Raw genomic sequence first — 21,789 nt, 5'->3', positions numbered from 1 at the left:
TCCTCCAAACATATGAGCCAACCCTCTTCCAGGAAATCCTACCAAAGCAACCTCACCAGCACTGTTGGATCATCAAAGTTTAGGGTTAGCTAGCTGATCTGAAGGAGATTTCTATCACATTCAAAGAAATACATTTCTGAGCCTTCTCATTAGGAATAGAAGTGAGAGTAGCCAGCCATGTCCATCCTCCTATCTTGCTCCTCCGTTACTCCTGCATTCCTATGGGCGTGGCTTTCACTAACCTTCCATTGCCATTACTATAATTAGAGTGATATGGAGGCAAGGACAGCAGCAATGATTCAACTGGCTAGTCCTTGACAGAGACTGTGTTAATATAAGAGCAAGCCTAGTTGAGCATGTGCCAGTCTAAAGGAATTTCACTAACGAGGTGATTTGTCTGTTTTGTTCTCCCTTCCCTGAGGGCCATGTTAGCCAGGGGTGGGTTGCGTTTGCCAGCTTTAGCCAGTCCCAGCAGCCTGTGGATCCTCTCCCCTACCGAGGAAGGCCAGGCTCCTGCCTACCGCCGGGCTTACACAGCTGTTGGCGAGGTTTACCCTCCTTCCCTCCAACGGAAGGTGGTCCGACCCTTCAGAGAGCTTCCAGGCAACTGGAGAACAGGCTGGCTTAACCTCTTTCACTTCTGGCAGGAGGGTGGTTTCCACAACGTCCACAACATCATGATCCACAAGTTCCAGAAGTTTGGACCCATTTACAGGTAAGAAGCTGTGAGGCTCTGCAAATTCCTGCTAAAGGTAGCTCAGTGGCATAAAAGAAAATGTGGGGATCACGGTGTATATAGGTATAGTTTTGAGGTACCATGGTCTAGTGGGTAGGGCAATAGGGAAGGAGACTGGAAACTTGGGTTCTCAGTCACTTGTGGGACAATCTTATCTATCTGCCCCTCCATTTAGATCTGTTTTTACATCTGTCCCCCAGGTATCCAACTCTAGTAGTGTAAACTGAGGAACATAGTGTTAAGCTAGTGGATTAGGACTGGGCGTGAGGCGACCTGGTCTGGTACTGAGTTGCTGCATGACAGTGGGCAAGTCACTGGCCTCTTTGTGCCTCAGTTTGTCCACCTACCCTTTGTCTATTGATATGGTAACCAGCCCCCCCCCGCCCCCCCTCAGCACAGAGGGACCCTGATTACAGCGACTGGAATACTTATAGTCTATCAGGTTCAGGTCTGAAAGACCATGCAAGTATCTGATCTGCACCAGTGTCAGCTGGTGGCTTAACTAGAAGTCCACCCTTTCTCTCCATGTGGGTTTGTACATCTAGGAGCTCAGATGATGTGGGGATGGGCAGAAATACAAAACTCCCGTGTGTGAACATGTAACATCACACAGTGAAATTTCACTCTGTTCATTGCAGCACATGCCCAACTCAGCCACCAGTTAATATAACAGGGCAAGAGGCAAATCTGCCAATCAAAACATTTGTGGATTGTAACTGCAGTGAGAAAGCCGCCTGGGTTGGAAGTGGCCATTTACATTGTTTGATATATTTTCATTGTTACTCTGATCACACTCTCTTAGCTGGCAGAATCTTTAGGACTGTTTATAAACTTCTCTCCAAACTGTACTTAGTACAAGGCTATGGGCCAGATCCTCAGCTAACAAAAGTCAGGGAAGTTCTACAGTTTGCAACGGGGCTGTTTCCATTTACACCAGCTGAGGTGGTGGCCTTATATCACCAGTATCTCTCTAGCTCAAGGGTTATTTTAGTTATGAGACAACCTCATGGGCCCAAATTCCCCCCTAGACTTAGGCTTATGGATTTCATCCACTATCTTGTATATCTGTTACACAGTTGGGGCTAGTTTAGTGTGCACGGGCCTGGTCCTGAAGCCGCATTCTTTAATTTTGCTCAGCTCCCTTTGGAGGTAATAGGTGTTTTCCCTTGGTAACTAGAGTCTGATCTCGGCTGGTGTTGATCTCCGGCAATTCCCACTGTTTTGGAGTTGCAGGTGTCAGCAGCTCCCAGGATCAGACCCTTAGGAAGGACATTTAGGAGATGGCCCTATGGAACAAGGCTGTGGGATGTGGCTGTGATGTAGTCTCGAAGACAGAATGTGGCAGAGTGTTCAAGGGGAGCTGCCCCTTGCACTTAGGCCCTGGGGAAAGCGACAGATAATTCTTGCATTATCCGTGTGAAGGGCTAGTGGCAGGTACCATGCCAGCCTTCCCAAAGAGGTTGTTTTGGGGTAAATGGAAGGTGCCACCATGGCTCTCTGCCAGTTAGAGGAGCTGAGCCAGCATGAAGGGGTAGAGGGGAAATAGATCCTTCTTGAAACAGGTGACATAGTTTCCACCTCAGTGCTACAGGGGGAATTCTGGCTGAGTTCTGAAGGCTGCACACCCCTTTTGTCCAACAGAGACTCAGTCTATGGCTCCAAAGCCACAATGCAGTGTCCTCAAATTCTTCAGTGTGTGCACTGGGCAGACAGGAAGAATGATCCTTTCCCATGCTGATCACCCCTTGATCACACTAAGTGTTACAGAGCCAGAGCAGCTGCACCACTAAACCCAACAGGTAGCCCAGGATGTCAAAGCACATTCACAGATTAAGCCTCACTGTCTCCCTAGGTGGTAGGTAACTTATTACCCCTCCTTTACAGGTGGGAAAACTGAGGCATAGGGAGGGTTAAGCCCAGCATTTTGATAAGTGCGTACTTTTCCCGAAGGTGTTAAAACTTGAGGTCAAGGCTTCATGCAAGGCAGCCAGGTAATTCATACTTTGGATTGGTGCAAGTGCCACTCAGATATGGTTCTGAGCAACTTATTGTATTCAGGCAGAAGAGGAAGGGTAGATCAGTGGTTAGGGTTCTAGTCTGGGATGCTGGAGACCTGTGTTCCTGCTCAAATACAGACTTCACATTTGATCACTTAGGTCCAGATTTGTAAAGGTACTTAGCTATTGCTGCACTCAACGTTACAGCAAGGAAATTTATTGAGGCGCCTAAATCTAATTTGAAAAGGGGATTTATGCCTTTAGGAGCCAAATTGCCATTGAAAGCCAATAGGATTTAGACTCCTAGGTGCCTAAATTATTTTTGAGAATGACTTAGGCTCCTCAGCCAGTTAGGTCTCACAAAGCTGAGCACACCGATGCCTAAGTATCTTTCAAAATCTGGCCATTAGTCTCTCTCTATACCTTAGTACACCACTTGTGAAATGGGAATAACATGTCCCTTGTCACAAAGTTGTTAGGACAAATACTTCAAAGAACATGGAGGGCTCAGATTCCATGGTAATGAGGTCCGGCTGAGTTTTGGACAGAATTATTATCAGCAAGCTATTGGTAAAAGAAAGGCAGTTCAGAGATGAGCAGCAAAAGGTTTGCGTGAGGAAGATTAAATTGGCTAGCTATGTGCAGTTTAGCTTGGCAAACAGTGAGGAGGATTATCATGACAGGGTATGATATTAAGAAAGGAAATAAAATCAACTTACCAAAATTCCTGACTGTAAGTCTAACGAAAACTCTCCCAATGGGAACAGCTTGGGGCTACCCCTGTATTGGCCAGGAAATCACAGCTCATTCAGTCTAATTCATTTCCATGGCTAACTCCTGTGATGGTCCCTTTTGTCCAAGGACTGCAAGCAAAATCAACAATTCAACTAAACAAGCCTCAAGACACTCCTAGGACAGAAGGACATATTATAACAGAAATCAGTTCTCCTGGATGCCAATCCCATACATTAATCATTAAACAAATGCAGAAGTATTAAAAACAGAAGGGAAGAGACCTCTTGGGTCACTGAGTGCAGTCGGCAGTCGTAATCCCATTTAGATTGTGAAGCACTTGTTAAGGGCTCGTCAAAAACCCTTTGCAGCCAGACTGGCCAAGTGATTTTGGAGTATATGTCTTATTGGGAGTCAATGGGATTTTACCCTGCTGTCACTTGGGTGCTGCTGAAAAGACCATCCTTTGAGAGCATGTTATTTATGATATAAGTGTTTTGATATTGGCCCATTTTTCACATTCAATATATATGCTCAGGGGCATGTGCAATGGGCATGTTTTAGATATTTCAAGTTAATTAAATACATAATTCAGATTTGATCCAGAGTTCATTAGGGTCAGTGGAAAGACTTCAAACTTTGGATCGGGCTCATAGTTTTGCTCAGCAGCCAGACTTTTAGATGCTGAACAGAGAGACTCCGGCCGCTCTGAATTTCCCCCATTGCTACTCATGGGGTACCAGTTACAAGCCCTGCCCTACTCACCATTTAGCAGGGTCAGGAAGTTATGTTGTCTTCAGCAGTTTTTGCTTGTGGGAGTGTCCTGATCCCCTGTCAAATGTCACAGAGAGAAACTCGGCCTCTACCAGAGTGTGAATATCATTAACCCACAAGATGCTGCTACTCTCTTTAAATTGGAAGGCAACTATCCGGAGAGGTTCATGGTGCCACCTTGGGTGGCCTACCGTGACTTTCGCAACAAGCCATATGGAGTGCTTCTCAAGTAAGTAAGGGCTATAACCTCTTCTGACTGTCACTTCCGGCTATATAAAGAGAAACTCGGGGGGGGGGGGGGGAATGAATCTTGCAAAGGTAGAGTCAATGTAGAAGTTGGGTGAGAGTGGAGATCCCTTTTCTAATGACAAAGGTAACTGGGCTCACTTTTATGTTGTGATCTAGGAAGGGAGGAGATGTAGCATGATGTGAAAAGAGGAGCATTGTCATAGTGATGCCCTGAATTTGGAGCATCAGCTGGGGAGCGAAGTGGGTTGGGCACCTAATTCTTAGGAAACTGTCTGAGGCTCAGGTGGGTTAGGTAGGTTTACCGGTAGCAGAGAGACAGGTCTGGTCTCTTAACTTGAGTACATGCCAACCTGCCCGTCATGGAAAGCCTGCTTTATCCTAGCTTACACTCCCCATGCAACTTGCATCCCTGCTGCTAGGACCCGTGTGATTGTCAGGCCAGGACTCTGGCCTGGAACATGTTACTCAAGGTCTGCGAGGGAATTCACATGGGAACAGACCAGCAAGGGCATGGCAGCTGGACAGGAAGCAGTGGGTGCCACGCAGGGAAAATCACTCTGTGTTGCTTTGTGGGCGAGATGAGGAGGGTTGGAGTGATGGGTAGGGGCTAGGTGTAGGGTCGAGGAATGGGTGTATACTGTGCCCTGCCCTGAAAGGCTGGATATCTCAGGGAACACAGCGATGTGACTGATCTTCCTTTTATTTTTCCCAGGAAGGGGGAGGCCTGGCGCTCCGACCGCCTCGTTCTGAATAAAGAGGTCCTGTCTCTGAAGGTGATCGACTGCTTTGTGCCCCTGTTGAATGAGGTGGGTGAGGACTTTGTCAAGAGGGTGCGAGTCCAGATCGAGAAGAGTGGCCGGGGAAGGTGGACGGCCGACCTCACCAATGAGCTGTTCCGCTTCGCCCTGGAGTGTGAGTGGGCTGGGCTGACATGTTGCCGTTGCCTGTGGGGTTTCATTGGCTCAGTGGGGGCATCTGGGGGAAGCAGAGAAAAGCTACTGCTGAGTTCAGTTTGCACTAGTGCCTAAATCCAGCCACCCCAGACATGCCACTGATTCCTATGACTTTGCAAATGGCCTATCGTTAGAAGTGGTTGAACCACACGTATAAGGTCTGAATGCCCTTAGGAGGTGGAAAATCCATCCTTTCTGCTTAGGAAAATCTGTTTGGATGAGCACCCAAGTGACCTTCAGTGGAAGCTCTTAGCATGAAACAAACCCCATGGGTTAGAATCAGTAAGCGTCTAGCCTTATGCCTCTAGCCTTATGCCTCTTAATGCAATGCGAGGTTCCATAAGGATCATCCAGATGCTCTCTCGCTATCATGTCTGAATATCTTGTGGATGAAATATATATGACCACATCCGCAGCTGGTTTAAATCACCACAGCGCCACGGAGGTCAATGGAAATACATCAATTTACACCAGATGGCAGCTGAACTGTTTCTCTAGCTACTCATGGCACTTTCCCCAAGCATAGAGTTGATGGCTCCAGAGTTCTGACCAAATTTCAGCTGGAGTCATCCTGTCTCACCAGACTCTTCCTGCAGCCTGAGCTACAAAAAGGTGCTCTTTCTTTGTGTTCTGTACTGTTGTGCGGTGACTGCTGGCCCAGAAATACTACCATTGCACCCCAAAGGTGGCTGCATTTCAGCCCTGTGTATATGTTCGTGCTGGACTAGAGATGAGTAGAAATGGCCCGTCTCTGGCGGGAAGAACTTGGATAAGATGTTCTTATCGGGAAGATATTGGATAAGAGACACTATATATTACATGTGATAGAACTACATAAAAATACATTAAGATTGTAAAGCCAAGCTCTTGGAAGCTAGAAAACGCTAGATTTACGGTTGCCTGTGTACCCTTAATAGAGAGCATTACCCCAGCCCTGCATATAAACATACTGCATAATGAAGGTGCTTGTGGCCAATGGCCTCAAATCACCCCAGAGTCACATTTTGCGGAATGTTTGGGTACTAACCCTAACCCTTGCCCCTGCAGCCGTGTGCAACGTCCTGTATGGAGCACGCCTCGGGCTCCTGCAGGATTTCATTGACCCCGAGGCGCAGAAGTTCATCGATGCTGTGACCATGATGTTCCACACCACGTCACCCATGCTTTACATCCCGCCCAGCATGCTCTGCAGGATCAACTCTAAGACCTGGCGGGACCATGTGCAGGCCTGGGATGTGATTTTCAGGCATGGTGAGAGCTCATGTGCACTGCTGCATAGATCCCACCCAGCTTAGACTAAGGCTGCTGGCTAGAGCAGGGGCGTTATGCGGTAAGGCTGTTATGCGGAATGGCCTAGACTCAATATGATACTGCAACAGATGAGAAGTTGTGGGAACATCATGGAGGGAAAAGAATGGATTTACATAGAAAATAATTTTTGCTCATAGGAACAGGTGAGTCTGGCAAGATACTTGCTTCTTGCTATTCTGAGGGTTCTGATGTATTGCTAGGGTCTCTTAGATGGAAGGAAGCAGGGCTAGCTCTGCTGGAGAACTGGTGGAGTTTTCTATGGTGCAGAACGGCTAACTCAAATGACCTCAGCTGGGAAATTATAGGAAAGACACAAAGTGTCAGGAAAGTGCGGGATTCCCCATAGTGTCCTTGCGGACCAGATTCTAGCCAGAGCTGGCCAGTCTTGGAAAGCTAAATTATATCCCATGGAAAAGCTTCACAACTTTTTGCTGGGGACTGGTGAGATCCTTTGGCTTCAGAGATGCCATTAAAACGGCATTCCGTGACAGCAGTTTAGCATATTCAGGATACTCAGGGGCCAGGGGCTCAGAGGTGAGTATGGTGGCATGGGGAGTGGGAGGAGGGATGGGCCCTCATAGCTATATTACTAGGTGCTGCATTTACTGCTTTCCTTTTTTCTCCCTATCTCCCTCCTCCTTTTCCCAGCTGACAAGTGCATACAGAACATCTACCGACAGCTTCGGCTGGACCGAGAAAATACCAAGGAATATACTGGCATCCTGTCCAGCCTCTTAGTACAGGACAAGCTACCCATCGATGACATCAAATCGAACGTGACAGAGATGATGGCAGGAGGGGTAGACACAGTAAGGATGAGCCTCGGGGATTGGGGAGAGTGCCATTGTTGTAGTGTCGATTGTGACCGTATCCCTTGGGGTGCAGCCTCAGACTGTGGAACCACTCTGCCCCCTTAACTCTCTGCAGCCTGGGCTCTCACTCACAATGCCTTGCTTGTGACCAGCAGCAACCCCTCCAGGTGCTGTTATAACTCAGCACAACCACATGTGCAGGCCCCACAGCAAGCTAGATTGCATTAATGCTTTCAGAGCCATTCATTAATCACACAGAGAAAGGCACCAGAGCTCAGCACTGTACCTCAGGAATATACAATCTTGCACTGCTCGACAATGGAAAGTGGATGTACACTAGCCTTTGTACCCACACTTCACACAAATTCACTTGTAAAGATAAGCAGTAAAATAAATTTCTTCATGATAAAAGATGGATTTTAAGTGATATTAAGTGACAGGCAAAAAGTTAGTTAGTTACCAAAAGAAATAAAATATAAGCATGCAGTTTAAACTCTCAACCCAATTAGACTGGGCAACATCTAGATTAAGCAGCTTTTCTCAACCCACTGGATAGTGCAGTCCTTAATATACAGGTCTGCTCCTTAAACCTGGGCCAATCTCCTGTCTTGGAGTCTTGTCTTCGCCATGCCTTGGGTTTTTCCAGGGTAGATTAGGGCAGGAGAAGGGCACAGTATGTGTCCACTCTCTTTTTTTTTTTTTTTACCACCCTCAGTCCATGTGCCTGGAAAACACAAGTCTAGGCATGTCTGGGGGGGGGCATTGCTGAGTTTCCAGGCAAGTAGAGCAATTCCCCTGATGTGGCTTTATGCAGGTGAATCATTGCATTGTAGCTCTCTTGCTGGAGAACGGCGTTGTTTTTTTTCCTTGCTGTTGCCTCTGTGGGCCTAATATCTGGTTGATTCCCCAATTTACAGCATATTTTAGTAATAACCATACAGCACAATTCTTATAACCTCACATGCATTAATGATAAACATATATGGTTAGAGAAATGACTTTCCCTCTTGTGTTACAAGGCAAACTTTATATATAATATCATAATTATATACAGATGAGGAATTTGAAGGGTTAAAGGGTGCTCTCTCTCTCTGTAGAACGTGCCAGCGATATTACAATATCTCTGGTAATTGCTGTGTACTAGAAGGATTAGGAGAGAGCATTCATTATCAGCTTGGACCTGGTGTTTCACTACTGACCAATGATGGAACCTCAACATAGTTCCCTGTTTCCATATCCTGGCTCCCCTCTGATGACATTTCCCACACTGGCTTTCCCATACTGCTCCTCAAAGGAGGATGCTCCTGGTGAGGTACACAAGGCAAAGAATGGCTAACGTTGAGAGTTTAGAATTGGAGTTCTGGCACCTGGGTGCCTCAATCCCATAGGCTCTTCTAAAAGTCCCGGCCCATAACATTTCAGAAATATAGCGGGGGGGGGGGTCTTCTCTGAGCAGTACAAGGTGCTTCATTAAAGCCACACAACCTTGTCAAGAAGAGAAACTGAGGCACAGAGAGGTGATGTGGTATGCATGGTTCACCCGTAGAGCAACATACCTAGGGTCAGAACATATCTGGTGTTGAGTTCTAGGATGTTCCCCTGTGCCCTGCTTCAGACCCCCATGACCATCCTCTGTGCCCTCCTCTAGACCTCCATCACCCTCCAGTGGGCCATGTTCGAACTGGCTCGCACTCCAGTAGTGCAGGACCAGCTGCGGGCGGAGATCTTTGCAGCCAGACAGGCAGCACAGGGCGATATGCTGAAGATGTTGAAAGCCGTGCGGCTGCTCAAAGCTGCCATCAAGGAAACACTCAGGTAAGGAGTTTTTCTTTCAAAGACCGTGTAATCAGTTCCTAACCCCCACCACTTTCGACCCAGATATGGGTGCACAGATGACTGCCTTCTCTCTATGGGAATTCAGCCTGGTATCTAGGTACTGATACAGCCCCCAGCACTACAGAATCTGAGCTCTGGAGGTGGAGTTTTTTTACCATTGAAGAAAAATGAGTGTCTCCCTTGAATGGCTGATCCTCTTAGAACAGCCGTTCTCAAATTTCATTGCACCGTGACCCCCTTCTGAAAACAAAAATTACTACACGACCCCACAATTGGTGACTGAAGACTGGGCTGGGTCAGGTGGGGCCAAAGCTGAAGCCCAAGGGATTCTGTCTTGGGTGGGTGGGCATGTAACTTTAGCCCTGGACAGTGGGACTCGGGCTTCAGTTTCAGCCCTGGTGGTGGGGCATGGGCTTGGGCCCTGGGACCCAGTAATTCTAACACCAGCCTTGGTGACGCCATTAAAATGGGGGTCACAATCCACTTGGGGTTCCGGGCCCACAGTTTGGGAACCCCTGTATTACACGATAACTGCTCACTACCTACTCACCTATAGAACTATCACTTTAGTTCTAGCGGCGGGTCCTGTGATTTTGATGCTGGAGTCTCTGATTCTCTCCCAGCATAGTGGGTTTGCTGCAGTCCATCTAATACACTTTTTCATCAGTGCAGCATTTATGGCTTAGCAAGAATGGAAACATTTTTGAGGGAAACTGATGCAAAGGGTAATAAATTTACTTCCTTAAAGGACAATTAACAGCACCACAGAGCACAGTACTGTTGTCCTTCCAAAACAATAAGTTCACAGCATTGGAAGATTCCTCCATCCCACCTCCAGTGGGTTCACCATAACGTTTTTATTTTGCTTTTCCATGACAATTTCTCAGAGCTTCAAGGAAACAGGAGACGAGAACAAATATGAAGTCATTGCTAACTCTTGGCCACTGCTACACTGAACAGTGCCTTTGCAAACTGACAAAAAGCCCATGCTGCAAAGTGTCATGTGCTCCTTGTACAAGAGGGATTGCAGGGATGCTACTGGCAGGTCAGACTTCTGTACCAGAATTTGGCTGGCTACAGAGATCCAAGATATGTGTTCTTTTTAAGATACCTTAGAACACGGCTAGGTATGCTGTTACTATCTCTGATAAGGGATGTTATGCACTGTGCCACTTAGCAGTTGAAAATTATAATACAGTTTTAGCATAGAACTAGACACTCAGTCGTAGGACTGGAAGCGACCTTGAGAGTTTATATGGTCCAGTCCCCTGCACTCTTCCCATAAGATACCATGAGTAAGGATATCACTAAACTGGTTCTCTCTGTGTGTGAGCAGCTTTCTTGACTCCTCCATGACCGACTCTGCCCTTGCATAGGAGACGCATGGCACATCTGCTGCTTTGCCAATCTATGCCTGTGGATCGAAGGGAGGGGGCAGTCTGTTCATCTCTTTTTGCAAGCTTTCCTACTACTTCCTCATATTTCAGAATCTTTAATACCAGGCACTCAAGAAACTTGAAAAAATAGCACCAATGATTATTGAGTCCAACATTGACAACCCCAGGAAATCAGGTGAATTATTTTGTCTGTCTAATATTGGCCTCATTTATCTCCCATGATAGATAGGTAGCACAAAGACGGGGATTCATAATAAATATCATAAATTTGCAGAGATGCGCTCGAGTTCTGGGCACGTTATGTGCAAACACAAAGCCAAGTAAACCTTGGAGAGCTTTGGAAGAAAACCTTCAGGACTGCCGATTGCTGCCATAATAACAGTGAGTTCCCATCTGCCACGGACACCAGATCTAACCCTGGGAAATGGCAGACTAAACTAATAAAGCCCTGTACGTGCAGCATCAAAGCTAGCCAAAAATTGCAGTGCTTGCTTCAAAAGAGTCAATTTAAAAGTCTGGGAGTCCAGCTCTGCAGGCAGCACAATGAGAGAAGGGAAACCTGTCCAAAAAGAATGCTCATCTGGGCCAACACATCTACAACTATTCTGGGACTTTGACTCCCTCCCATTTCAGACACGAAATTGCTTGTGCCAGGAAGGGTGCTGGGCTGCTAGATGGGCATTAATTAAACAGCCAGATCTTCAGCTGTGGCAAATCAACATCAGTCCGTTACTTAATGGGAGTTATTTAGATTTACCCCAGGTGAAGATCGGGCCCCAAGATTTTGCTCCTCTCTCCTGGTGGCCAGGAGGACATTAAACAGCTTATAGCAAAACCAGAAAGACAATAGGGAAGAGCTCTGGTTTCATGGCAATCATCTCCACTCTCAATGAAACAGCTTCTCATTCCCAAGGCTACATGAGATATTGCTGTGCCCATAATGGCTCCTAGATTAGCAGAGATGATCTTGGGGCAGAGACGGTTTTTTTAAATTCTTTCTACAGCACCTTTACAGTGAGTAGACCATGCCCATGTTAAATGCTTTGGGCCTGATTTTGATCATTTACACCAGTTGACTTGCATAGACAGACTATCAAGTGACTCCTGATTTAATCTCAGGACCAAAATTGGTCCCATTGAGGATATCAGAAAATGTATTTAGACTCTTAAACTGGCATTGTGGATACAGTCAAATGGAGATATTGACAAACATAAGGTTAGAGGAGAATAGGTCAAATGATGGGAGAAGTGATAAGAATACACCTAAATTCTTAAAGTACAGGCCTTTGCAGACAGGCCTGAATATCTATATCCTCACACTCCACCCCTTTTTTTTCTTTTTCTTTTGGGATCCTCCTGCCCAGGTAACCCTGGAAAAGCATAGGACATATGGTGACATATTTCCTGATAGGGCCAGGCATCAAGGTGGAAGGTGTCGATGCTCCATCTGTCCCACTGTCCCTTGTGTAGTACCGTGCCCTGCACCTTCTCTAGTACGGGCATACTACACCTATTCCAATTAGTGTTCCAGACTTCCCAGTATAGTGGGCCCGAGAAGGTTGGGTCCGGGTTGTCTAGTACACTTTGGGGGGGGGGGTTACTACATTACTTATAGGTTATAATTAGTGGCTGTTCTCTAGGGGGTTGTGCCCCCTTGATCATTTCCATATGCAATGTGTAACACACATATAGTTAACAATACACCAGCTGCTATGATAATCCACAGCAACACTGAGAGTCCTGACCACTGCAGTGTGGTCCAACATCCTGGCCACCACCAAAAACACTGCTTCTCCTCCTTTGATAAGGTTAAAATTTTGTCAGCACCATCCTGTAGTGTGTATTGTAAGTGTGTCCAACTGTTGGGGCTTGCAGCAAGTTGCTCTTGTAATCTTTGTGTACTTTTGTCCATATTGTGTGTCTATTGAATATCCACAGTGAAATTTGGTATTGTCCAAACCAATTCAACTACTTGGTACGGTATGGGGTAGTAGGTGCTGGTTCGATTGTTTACAACGATTAGGTCCACTGATCCATTGGTGCACCATAGTCCAGGTGGCAGTGTATAGAAGTTCATAATTTTGTCATACACTGGAAGGATTTTGCCTTCTAGTGTTATATTGCAGGATTGCATACATTCCCAACAGAATACACCGTACCCCATATACATTACCCCTAAATGCCCCCCCTTTGCAATAGGCCATTGATCCTGCTCCTCCATAGTCATAGGAGAGGAGCGTATCCATATTCCTCCTCTGGATATACAACTGCTTAATGTGATGACAGTCCAATTTACCCCCATTCCATCCCCCCACACACTTATTACCTAGTGGCTCCCAATGTGCTCCCCTTTCCCTACTTACTCCCATTGGGTTCAAGGGAACCATCTTATTTGCATTTCCTTCCCATGGTATCATAGTAACAATTACACAAGAACTGTCCCCACAGGTCGGGGATGTTATTTTCCAGGTAGATGGGTATGTTTTTGCAATTGTGGATAAATATGGGCTAGCCTCCCGATTTAATACTGAAGGCCATTGTTCTGACCAAGCATCTCTCATAATATCCATTAACATTATAACTGAGCATTTTGAATACCTACGCACACTTCTCTCCATGTTAGTCTTCTGAAGCCATCCTCTACCCATGTCACCAGGTCCCCTGCCCAATGAGTTAACTGCAAGTTTACCTCTACTGCTGTCCTCCACCCTGTGGCAACTGCTGATAGTTGCTGTGCCATTAATTCATTAATTTGTTGATATTGACAAACATGAGGTTAGAGGAGAATAGGTCAAATGATGGGAGAACTGGCATGTAAGACCCAGGGAGAAAGCTTGAGAGGATTGGAGAACTATATCACAGCGATGCATGGTGGCTGTATGCATGGGGTAGCATCGAAACAGTGATCATGCAATTACAAGGACAGGGCAACACAGCTGGGACAGTTTAGGCTAAATATTAGGGGTAGTGTTATCAGACCAGTTTGGTGATAGCACAAATTGTGACTGGAACAACTTACCATGGAGTGATTCAAGACTAGACCTTACCCCCATCTGGCAGGATTGGCTTTAGGCATCATGTGGCTTATTTACACTGGGAATTTTCCCCAGTTCCAGCAGTAACAGTTCAGCCACCAGTGTTTGGATTGGTGGATCCTGCTGGAAACCAGAGTCAATCCTTCTACAATTCAAGGAAATAGGCTAGATGATTTGCTAGCTCTCCAAGCCTATTGAAGCAATACGCTGGTTTGATCAGCTACACAGACAGTAAGTTGTGCAGAATGGAAACTGTCTTAAGAAATGTGACAGGGCCATAGCTGGGCTCTCACCAAACCGCTATTGTGTTCCCAGGCAGGTGCACAAAGCAAAAGGGATTTTTGTCTGTCAGTCCTTTCAGGTAGGGTCCCAACCACAGCAGCAACAGGCAAGTCACATGGAGTACATCCCCTGTCAAGCTGACCTTCCCCGCCTCTGGAGCTTCTGGCCCCAAGTCAGACTTTCCTCGTAGAGCAAGGGCTGTGAAGCTGCTCTCCGTCCCAGCTGGGCTCTCCTCTTTTATCTTCTCCTGACACTAGGGCTGTTGACTAATTGCACTTAACTCATATGTTTAACTAAAAAAAATTAATTGTGATTAATTGTCGTTTTAATCATTCTTTAAACAATAGAATACCAATTAAAATGTATTAAATATTTGTGGACATTTTTCTACATTTTCAAATATATTGATTTCAGTTACAACACAGAATACAAAGTGTACAGTGCTCACTTTATTTATTATTTTTATTATAAATATTTGCAGTGTAAAAATGATAAACAAAAGAAATTATATTTTTCAGTTGTAGTGTAGTGCAATCTCTTTATCAGGAAAGTGAAACTTAGAAAGATAGATTTTTTTTTGTTACACAACTGCACTCAAAAACAAAACAATGTAAAACTTTACATCCTAAAAGTCCACTCAGTCCTACTTCTTTTTCAGCCAATCGCTAAGACAAACAAGTTTGTTTACATTTAAGGGAGATAATACTGCCCCCTTCTTACTGACTATGTCACCTGAAAGTAGCCAGCATTGCAAGGTATTTACATGCCTGATATGCTAAACATTTGTATGCTTCAGCCACCATTCCAGAGGACATGCTTCCATAGAATCATAGAATCATAGAATATCAGGGTTGGAAGGGACCCCAGAAGGTCATCTAGTCCAACCTCCTGCTTGAAGCAGGACCAATCCATGCTGATGATGCTCGTTAAAAAAAATAATACATTCATTAAATTTGTGACTGAACTCTTTAGGGGAGAATTGTATGTCTCCTGCTCTGTTTTACCCACATTCTGCCATATATTTCATGTTATAGCAGTCTCGGATGAGATCCCAGCACATATTGTTCTTTTTAAGAACACTTTAACTGCAGATCTGACAAAACAAAACGAATGTAACAATGTGAGATTTCTAAAACCAGTGTCTCCCAAAATCTGAGAGGGACAAGGTGTGGTGAATGCTTTCAGAAGTCTTTAAAGGGCAACACTCCGAGACGGAAACTACAGAACCCAAACCACCAAAAAAGAAAATCAACCTTCTGCTGGTGGCATCTGACTCAGATGATGAAAATGAACATGTGTCGTCTGCACTGTTTTGGATCGTTATTGAGCAGAACCCACCATCAGCATGGATGCATGGCCTCTGGAATGATGAAGGGACTTATGAATCTTTAGTGCATCTGGCATCTGGCTACAACAGTGACACATGAACATCTGTTCTCACTTTCAGGTGACATTGTAAACAAGAAGTGAGCGGTATTGTCTCCCACAAATATAACAAACGTTTATCTGAGCCAGTGGTTCTCAACCTTTCCAGACTACTGTATCCCTTTCAGCAGTCTGAGTTGTCTTTCACCTCACTTTAGAACTACTTGCTTACAAAATCAGACACAAACATACAAAAGTGTCAGAGCACACTATTACTGAAAATTGCTTACTTTCTAATTTTTACCATATAATTATAAATCAATTGGAATATAAACATGCTACTTTCATTTCAGTGTATAGTATATACAGCACTACAAGTCATTGTCTATATGAAATTTTAGTTTGTACTGACTTCACCAGTGTTTTTTATTTAGCCTGTTGTAAAATTAGGCAAATACCTAGATGAGTTGATGTACCCCCGAAAGACCTCTGAATACCTTCCGGGGTACATGTACCCCTGCTTGAGACCCACTGGTCTGAATTATTGGCTGAACAAGAAGTAGGACTGAGTGGACTTGTAAGCACTAAAGTTTTACATTGTTTTATTTTTGAATGCACTTTTTTTGTACATTGTTCTACATTTGCAAGTTCAACTTTCATGATAAAGAGATTGCACTAGAGTACTTGTGATGGGGAAATTGAAAAATACTGTTTCTTTTGGTTTTTACAGTGCAAATATTTCTAATAAAAATAAATATAAAGTGAACACAGTACACTTAGTATTCTGCCTTGTAACTGAAATCCATATATTTGAAAATATAGGAAACATTAAAAAATTAAAACATTAAAAAATTAAATGGTATTCTATTATTGTTTAACAGTGTGATAAATCGTGCGATTAACCGTGATTAATTTTTTAATTGCGCGATTAATCGCAATTAATTTTTTTAATCACTTGACAGCCCTATCTGACACCTATTGCAGGTGTAGCAGGTCAGGGCTGATTAAGCCCACTGCAGCTTGTTAACCCTTTCCTGGACAGCAGAGGATTTGTGTACTCTGTCACAAGCAACAGCTTGATGTTCTGGTTTAACAGAGGTAGGTCCTCTAGCAAAGCTGGAGCAGAATGGCATGGGGAGTCTTTGGGCTGAGCTCTTATTTCTAAGGCAGATGACTGGTCTCATGCACAGCCCTGATTATATAGTCTGCCCACTGGGACAATATTGGCTGTAAATGAGTGATGAGTAAATCCTACCCTGATGCGCCCTCCTCCTGCAGGCTCCATCCGGTGGCAGTGACCATACAGAGATACACAACACAGGAGATTATCCTCCAAGACTATTTCATCCCCGCCAAGGTGAGTTTCCTGCCATGGCAGGGCCAGATGAAAGGAGGGGAATAGGCAGCTGTGGAATTTTGGTTTTGTCTTCACTAGATTTTGCCTTAACATTTCCCACTGTTGCTGTTTTTGGTGCCTCTCCAATGGTGGTGGCCAGCATGGGAGAACAGCTATAGGCTGCCCCGGCCATTTTAAATGTTTTGTCAGCCAGTTCTAGTGCAGAATACCCTTGACTTGTAGCAAAGACTGCATTCACAGTCAAGGGAAGATTGTGGATAAGCATTGTTTAAAAACTTTCTTATGGCCAAAAGGATTGTACCAGGCTTGGGCTACTCAGTGAGGTCAGGGCTGGAGCACACTAGCATGGTGTTTAAAGAAAAGATCGACCATGAATCTGCACCGAGCCCAAAGCACAAGGGCCGGGCCCATCCAAATTGGGTGGCCAAGGCATGTTAGAGGGATGGGAATCTAGGCTGAACTTTAGACACAGCACAGAACTCACGGGAAACGGGATGGAACTTTAAACTACCTTTGCGCCTGCCTGATCCTGGGTTGCTCTGGGAGCTGGCGTGTCCCCTGGCCCACAGAACACTGAGCTGCCCGGAATCTCTGCTGTACCTGAGCCCCACACATTTCCTTCAGAAGGCAGCCTTCCACCACACCTGCCTGCACTGTGGGAATCCTTCCACAGCTGGATATGGGACCCCCCTTCTGCTATTCCCTCTTCCCTTTTACCCAGCGAAAAGGGGTGGGGGAGGGAACTCCCCTAGTGAGGTTAAGCTGTGCACAGATATGGAGCTTACACTCGGTTATAAGAGCACTTTAAATTGGCCCAAAGAAAATGGGGGAACTAAGGGTGTGGCTCACTGGAGCAGACACAGGCTCGGAAACCATTGCCAGTTACAGAGTGAACAGCTCACAGCCTCTTTGTGTAGCACATACAGCACCGCTCTCCCTATGGAGCACACCGTTAAAGTCAGCATCACACACCCCGAGGAAGGGCTGCCCACAAGGCCCTGTGTGTGGATGTCTGCTTGTGGTGGCACAGTTGCCCAGAATCACCCTTGGTGTAAGGGCAGATGCTGTTCCCTCACATTGTGACTGCAATGTCACTCCCCTGTCGTGAGCGAAGTCTGGCACAGCCCCCGTGATGGATGCCATCTGGGAGAGCTGCTAGCAGTCCACTCACCCTCCCTCCTCTCTCCCTTGCAGACACTAGTGCAGGTTGGAATTTATGCTATGGGCCGTGATCCCAAGTTCTTCACCAAGCCAGAGCTGTTCGACCCAGCGAGATGGCTGAAAATGGACTCTACATACTTCAGGGCGCTGGGCTTTGGTTTTGGGCCACGCCAGTGCCTCGGTCGCAGGATTGCCGAGCTGGAGATGCAGCTCTTCCTGATCCATGTGAGTCTGACACCTTCCTCCTTTGGCAAAGCCACAGAATTTGCAAAGCCTCTTTATCGCTGAGGCACCTTCGCGGCGATGTAGGAGAAGGGCCGTGGGCAACTATACAGAGAACCAGGGCAACCTAAGGCTCTGTTGGGAAAGAGAGAAACAGAGGTCTAGGCACTCAGCTGTCTGCATGGCTTGCACAAGTGGAATGAGCATTGCATGGTAGATAGGTCACGCAGCTAAGGCTGAAAATTACAGTTCAGGTGCATGTGCCTGCAAGCTCCCTGCAATCCCCTTTCTTCCCCCATACTGGGATCTGAAGGTATGTCTACACTGAACACTAAGCTAGGATCTGACTTAGGGTTGAGCCCAAGCCCCCCAACCCCCTCTTCCATCCACACACAAATCAGTCTGACTCAATAAGCAATCGGGACCCAAATCTTAGGACACTGCTATGTGGGTGGGGCTGAACACGAATCCTGCTCAAATCCGGTCCTGTTGCAGTGTAGACAGAGCTCAAGCCGACCTGAGTCAGACAGTCTGTGTAGCAAAGTATAGACATGTTAGCATGGCTGTGAGACCCGGTTCCAGCAATTGTAAACCCAGGTTTACAATGCAGTGTGGCTGCTCAAGCATGGGCTTAGCAGCACCGAGCTCACAAACTCAAATCCCACAGACCCTAGTTTATAATGCAGTGTAGCCATACCCTGAGAGTCCTGCTAGAAGTGTGCAAAAAATTAGCAACAAATATGCAAAACCACTCCAATTCGGGGGGGGGGGGGGGGGCAAGGTGTCTTTCTTTGCACTGGAAGCAGCATGGTCCAGCAGATAGCGCACTGGTTTCAGAGTCCTGGTGTCTAGGCCCAGCTTTGTCAGTGCTTATGGATATTCACCTCATCTCTCTGGCCCAGAACCACAAAGGTGCCTGAATACCTTTGAGGTTCTGGGCCTCTATGTCTTAAGTTTCCCGAACTGTAAAATGGGGCTAATAATAGTTGCCTTCCTTTATAAAGTGCTTTCATGTCTGCAGCTAATGAACATATTGCAAGGGAGGCTGAGCTGGTGGGTTGGGTGCTACCCTGGGGCTCCACAGATCCAGGCTTAATTCTCTGCCCTGGCACAGGAAGCCTGTATGATCTTGGGTAAGTCACTTAGCCATGCTGTGCCTCAGGTTCTGCAGCTGTACAGTGGGGATAATAACAGTGCCCTGACTCCCAGGGGTGTGTGAGAATAAACTCATTAAAGAATTTGAGATGCCCACATACATCGGTAATGGGGGCTACATAAGGAGCTTAGAGCTTGGCTATACTCCTGCTTAAGTCAATGACATAACTTACAGTGGTGTCTACACTGCCTACACTGTCTACACAGAGCATCTCCTGCAGACATAGCTTCCACCTCTTATTGAGGTGGAGGAATTATGTCAATGGGCGAGCACTCTCCTATTGACATAATGCATCTGTGAAGACAACTGTAAATTAAAAATGGTAAAAAGGTAATTGTAATAATTTTTCATGATACATTTAAAAACGATCCACCAAAAAACTACCTAAGATCATGAATTTTCTTCTGGCTGTTAAGCCCATTTCTCCAGTGAAAGGTGGCTTCACAATGCAGGCTTCCCAAGCCATATGGTTTGTTCTATGGCAGATCACAGAGAACTTTTGCCAGTTTTCTTGAATTTCATGAAAAAACCAAAACTAGAGAGGTACAAAATCCTCCCCAAATAAGCAACATTTTTGGGTGTGTACATCATCTCCTGCATGCACGGATGGAGAGCAAACACCATTTAGTGCAATGAATACAAGAACATTTAATGGATGTCTAGCCCCGAAGTCAACAGCACTTCCCTCAGCCAAAGACTAGGGATAAAGTCATTTCAACCTTGCTCCACAGTGGAGCTGCCAACACTCCTTTCTCATCCTCTGGTTATCAGGGTCAGTCACCTAAGGCCCCACTGAACATCAGTCCTGCAAATTTCCTGAACTGGGGTAGTCAACCCTGGATCTTCCAGAGGGCGATAGTGGCATGTGGCAAGAAATTATTGTGCCACAGGTTGAAAAACTGGCTCTTAGTGACTGGAGACTGATGTTGCATCAGATTGCGGCGACAGTGCAATGAGACCTTCTCTTTCATTTCCCACATTGGCTGGAATCAAGATGATTTTGCATCTCTGACAGATTATCATTGTCTCCTTTATTCTATTTCCCAGATGCTGGAGAACTTCAAGATAGAAACCAAGAGAGGAGTGGACATTGGTACCCAGTTTGACCTCATCCTGATCCCAGACAAACCAATATACCTTACGTTACGGGCCCTGGACTCCCAGCCATGAATGGAACAGAAGCTACCACTCCCCACTGATTCTGTGACAAGGCTGGGTGATGGAACCAATGTCAACCCATCTTGAGCCAGCTGAAGAGCTGTCACCTCTGTTTGGGACAATCTGGGTACATATGATTTATGTCCTTGTGGAACTTTGTCTCTAGACATAAAAATTAGACCCTAGTAAGAAGAAAAGAATGGGAGCTAGGGGTTGGGTGTGATGGTATTCTCCGGGGTGCAACCTGAAACTTGGGTACCACTGAGCCCTCTGGCCTATCAGCCTGGGCTCCCTCGCACATTGTGATGTCATGACAAGATGCAAACCTCTGGTAGGTACTGCACTTACACAGACATCCACAAGCAGGGACACACCCAGCTGAGTTACATGAATGCTTCTCTCAGCCACTCATGGACTAATACATTTATTTGAGCATAAGCTTTCGTGAGCTACAGCTCACTTCATCGGATGCAACATGAAAGCTTATGCTTAAATAAATTTGTTAGTCTCCAAGGGTGCCACAAGTACTCCTTTTCTTTTTGCGAATACAGAGTAACACGGCTGCTACTCTGAAACCTGTCATGAACTAATAGAGAGGCTCCAGCCAGTCTGACCAGTGTAAATTTATTACCTGATCCACCGCTCCCTCAATGTGGAGAGGCCATAACACAAGCCTTTGTAACTGAGGTGAGATTGCCCAAGCTCTTCAAGCAAACTACACTGTTTTAAGTAAAGTGTCACACAGATTTATTAGCTACAGAAAGATAGATTTTAAGTGGTAGGCATAAAGATCAGAGAACATTGTCAAAGAAAATAAAAGATTAAATGCACAATGTAAAGCTTAGCCCTTATTACACCAGGCAGTATCAGATCAGTGATTTTCCCACCCCACTGGATGTTACAGTTCTTAATATACAGGCTTCTCATTAAGTCTGGACCAGTGTCCCCAGATGACCATCATCTTCTTGGTGTGCCTGCTGCTTCCAGCGTACATGTGGAAGGAGAAAGGCCAAGATACGCTGCAACTCTTCCTTATTTTATACCCTCAGTCCATGTGATACTTGCCCAGATATGTCCCGGTGAGCTTTGCTAAATCACAGTGATAGAGTAAACCCCCATTGTGTGCACTTGGGTGACTGTCATTTGACTGTAAATCCCTTGAGTACAGCACCCCTGCTGATTAATGGTCATGGAGCACCATCCTGGGCGTGTGTCCTTTGTATATCACCTGCAAATTTACAGCATATTTCAGTAAC

The 21,789-nt window shown here is 45.7% G+C and overlaps 1 protein-coding gene across 4 annotated transcripts; it reads left to right on the top strand.

Moving 5' to 3' along the window:
• The first annotated feature begins 279 nt into the window (after nt 1–279).
• Nucleotides 280–21,366, top strand: CYP11A1 (cytochrome P450 family 11 subfamily A member 1). Of its 4 annotated transcripts, XM_048867604.2 has the most exons (10): nt 281–388; nt 648–715; nt 4,313–4,468; nt 5,201–5,400; nt 6,489–6,692; nt 7,401–7,561; nt 9,213–9,379; nt 16,758–16,836; nt 18,031–18,222; nt 20,423–21,366. In XM_048867604.2, the coding sequence occupies exons 2-10, from the start codon at nt 678–680 to the stop codon at nt 20,543–20,545; spliced, it is 1,320 nt and encodes a 439-aa protein (XP_048723561.1). In that variant the 5' UTR covers nt 281–388; nt 648–677; the 3' UTR covers nt 20,546–21,366. The 4 variants fall into 4 exon arrangements, with proteins under 4 accessions (XP_048723559.1, XP_048723560.1, XP_048723561.1 ...); XM_048867602.2 differs by having other exon boundaries at nt 280–715; XM_048867605.2 differs by lacking the exon at nt 4,313–4,468.
• The last annotated feature ends 423 nt before the right edge of the window (nt 21,367–21,789 follow it).

The sequence above is a fragment of the Caretta caretta genome, chromosome 10 (assembly GCF_965140235.1).
Source record: "Caretta caretta isolate rCarCar2 chromosome 10, rCarCar1.hap1, whole genome shotgun sequence".
In the NCBI taxonomy this organism is placed as follows: domain Eukaryota; kingdom Metazoa; phylum Chordata; order Testudines; family Cheloniidae; genus Caretta; species Caretta caretta.
The sequence above is the reverse complement of the archived record's forward strand: the minus strand, read 5'-3'. Positions and strand labels throughout refer to the sequence as shown.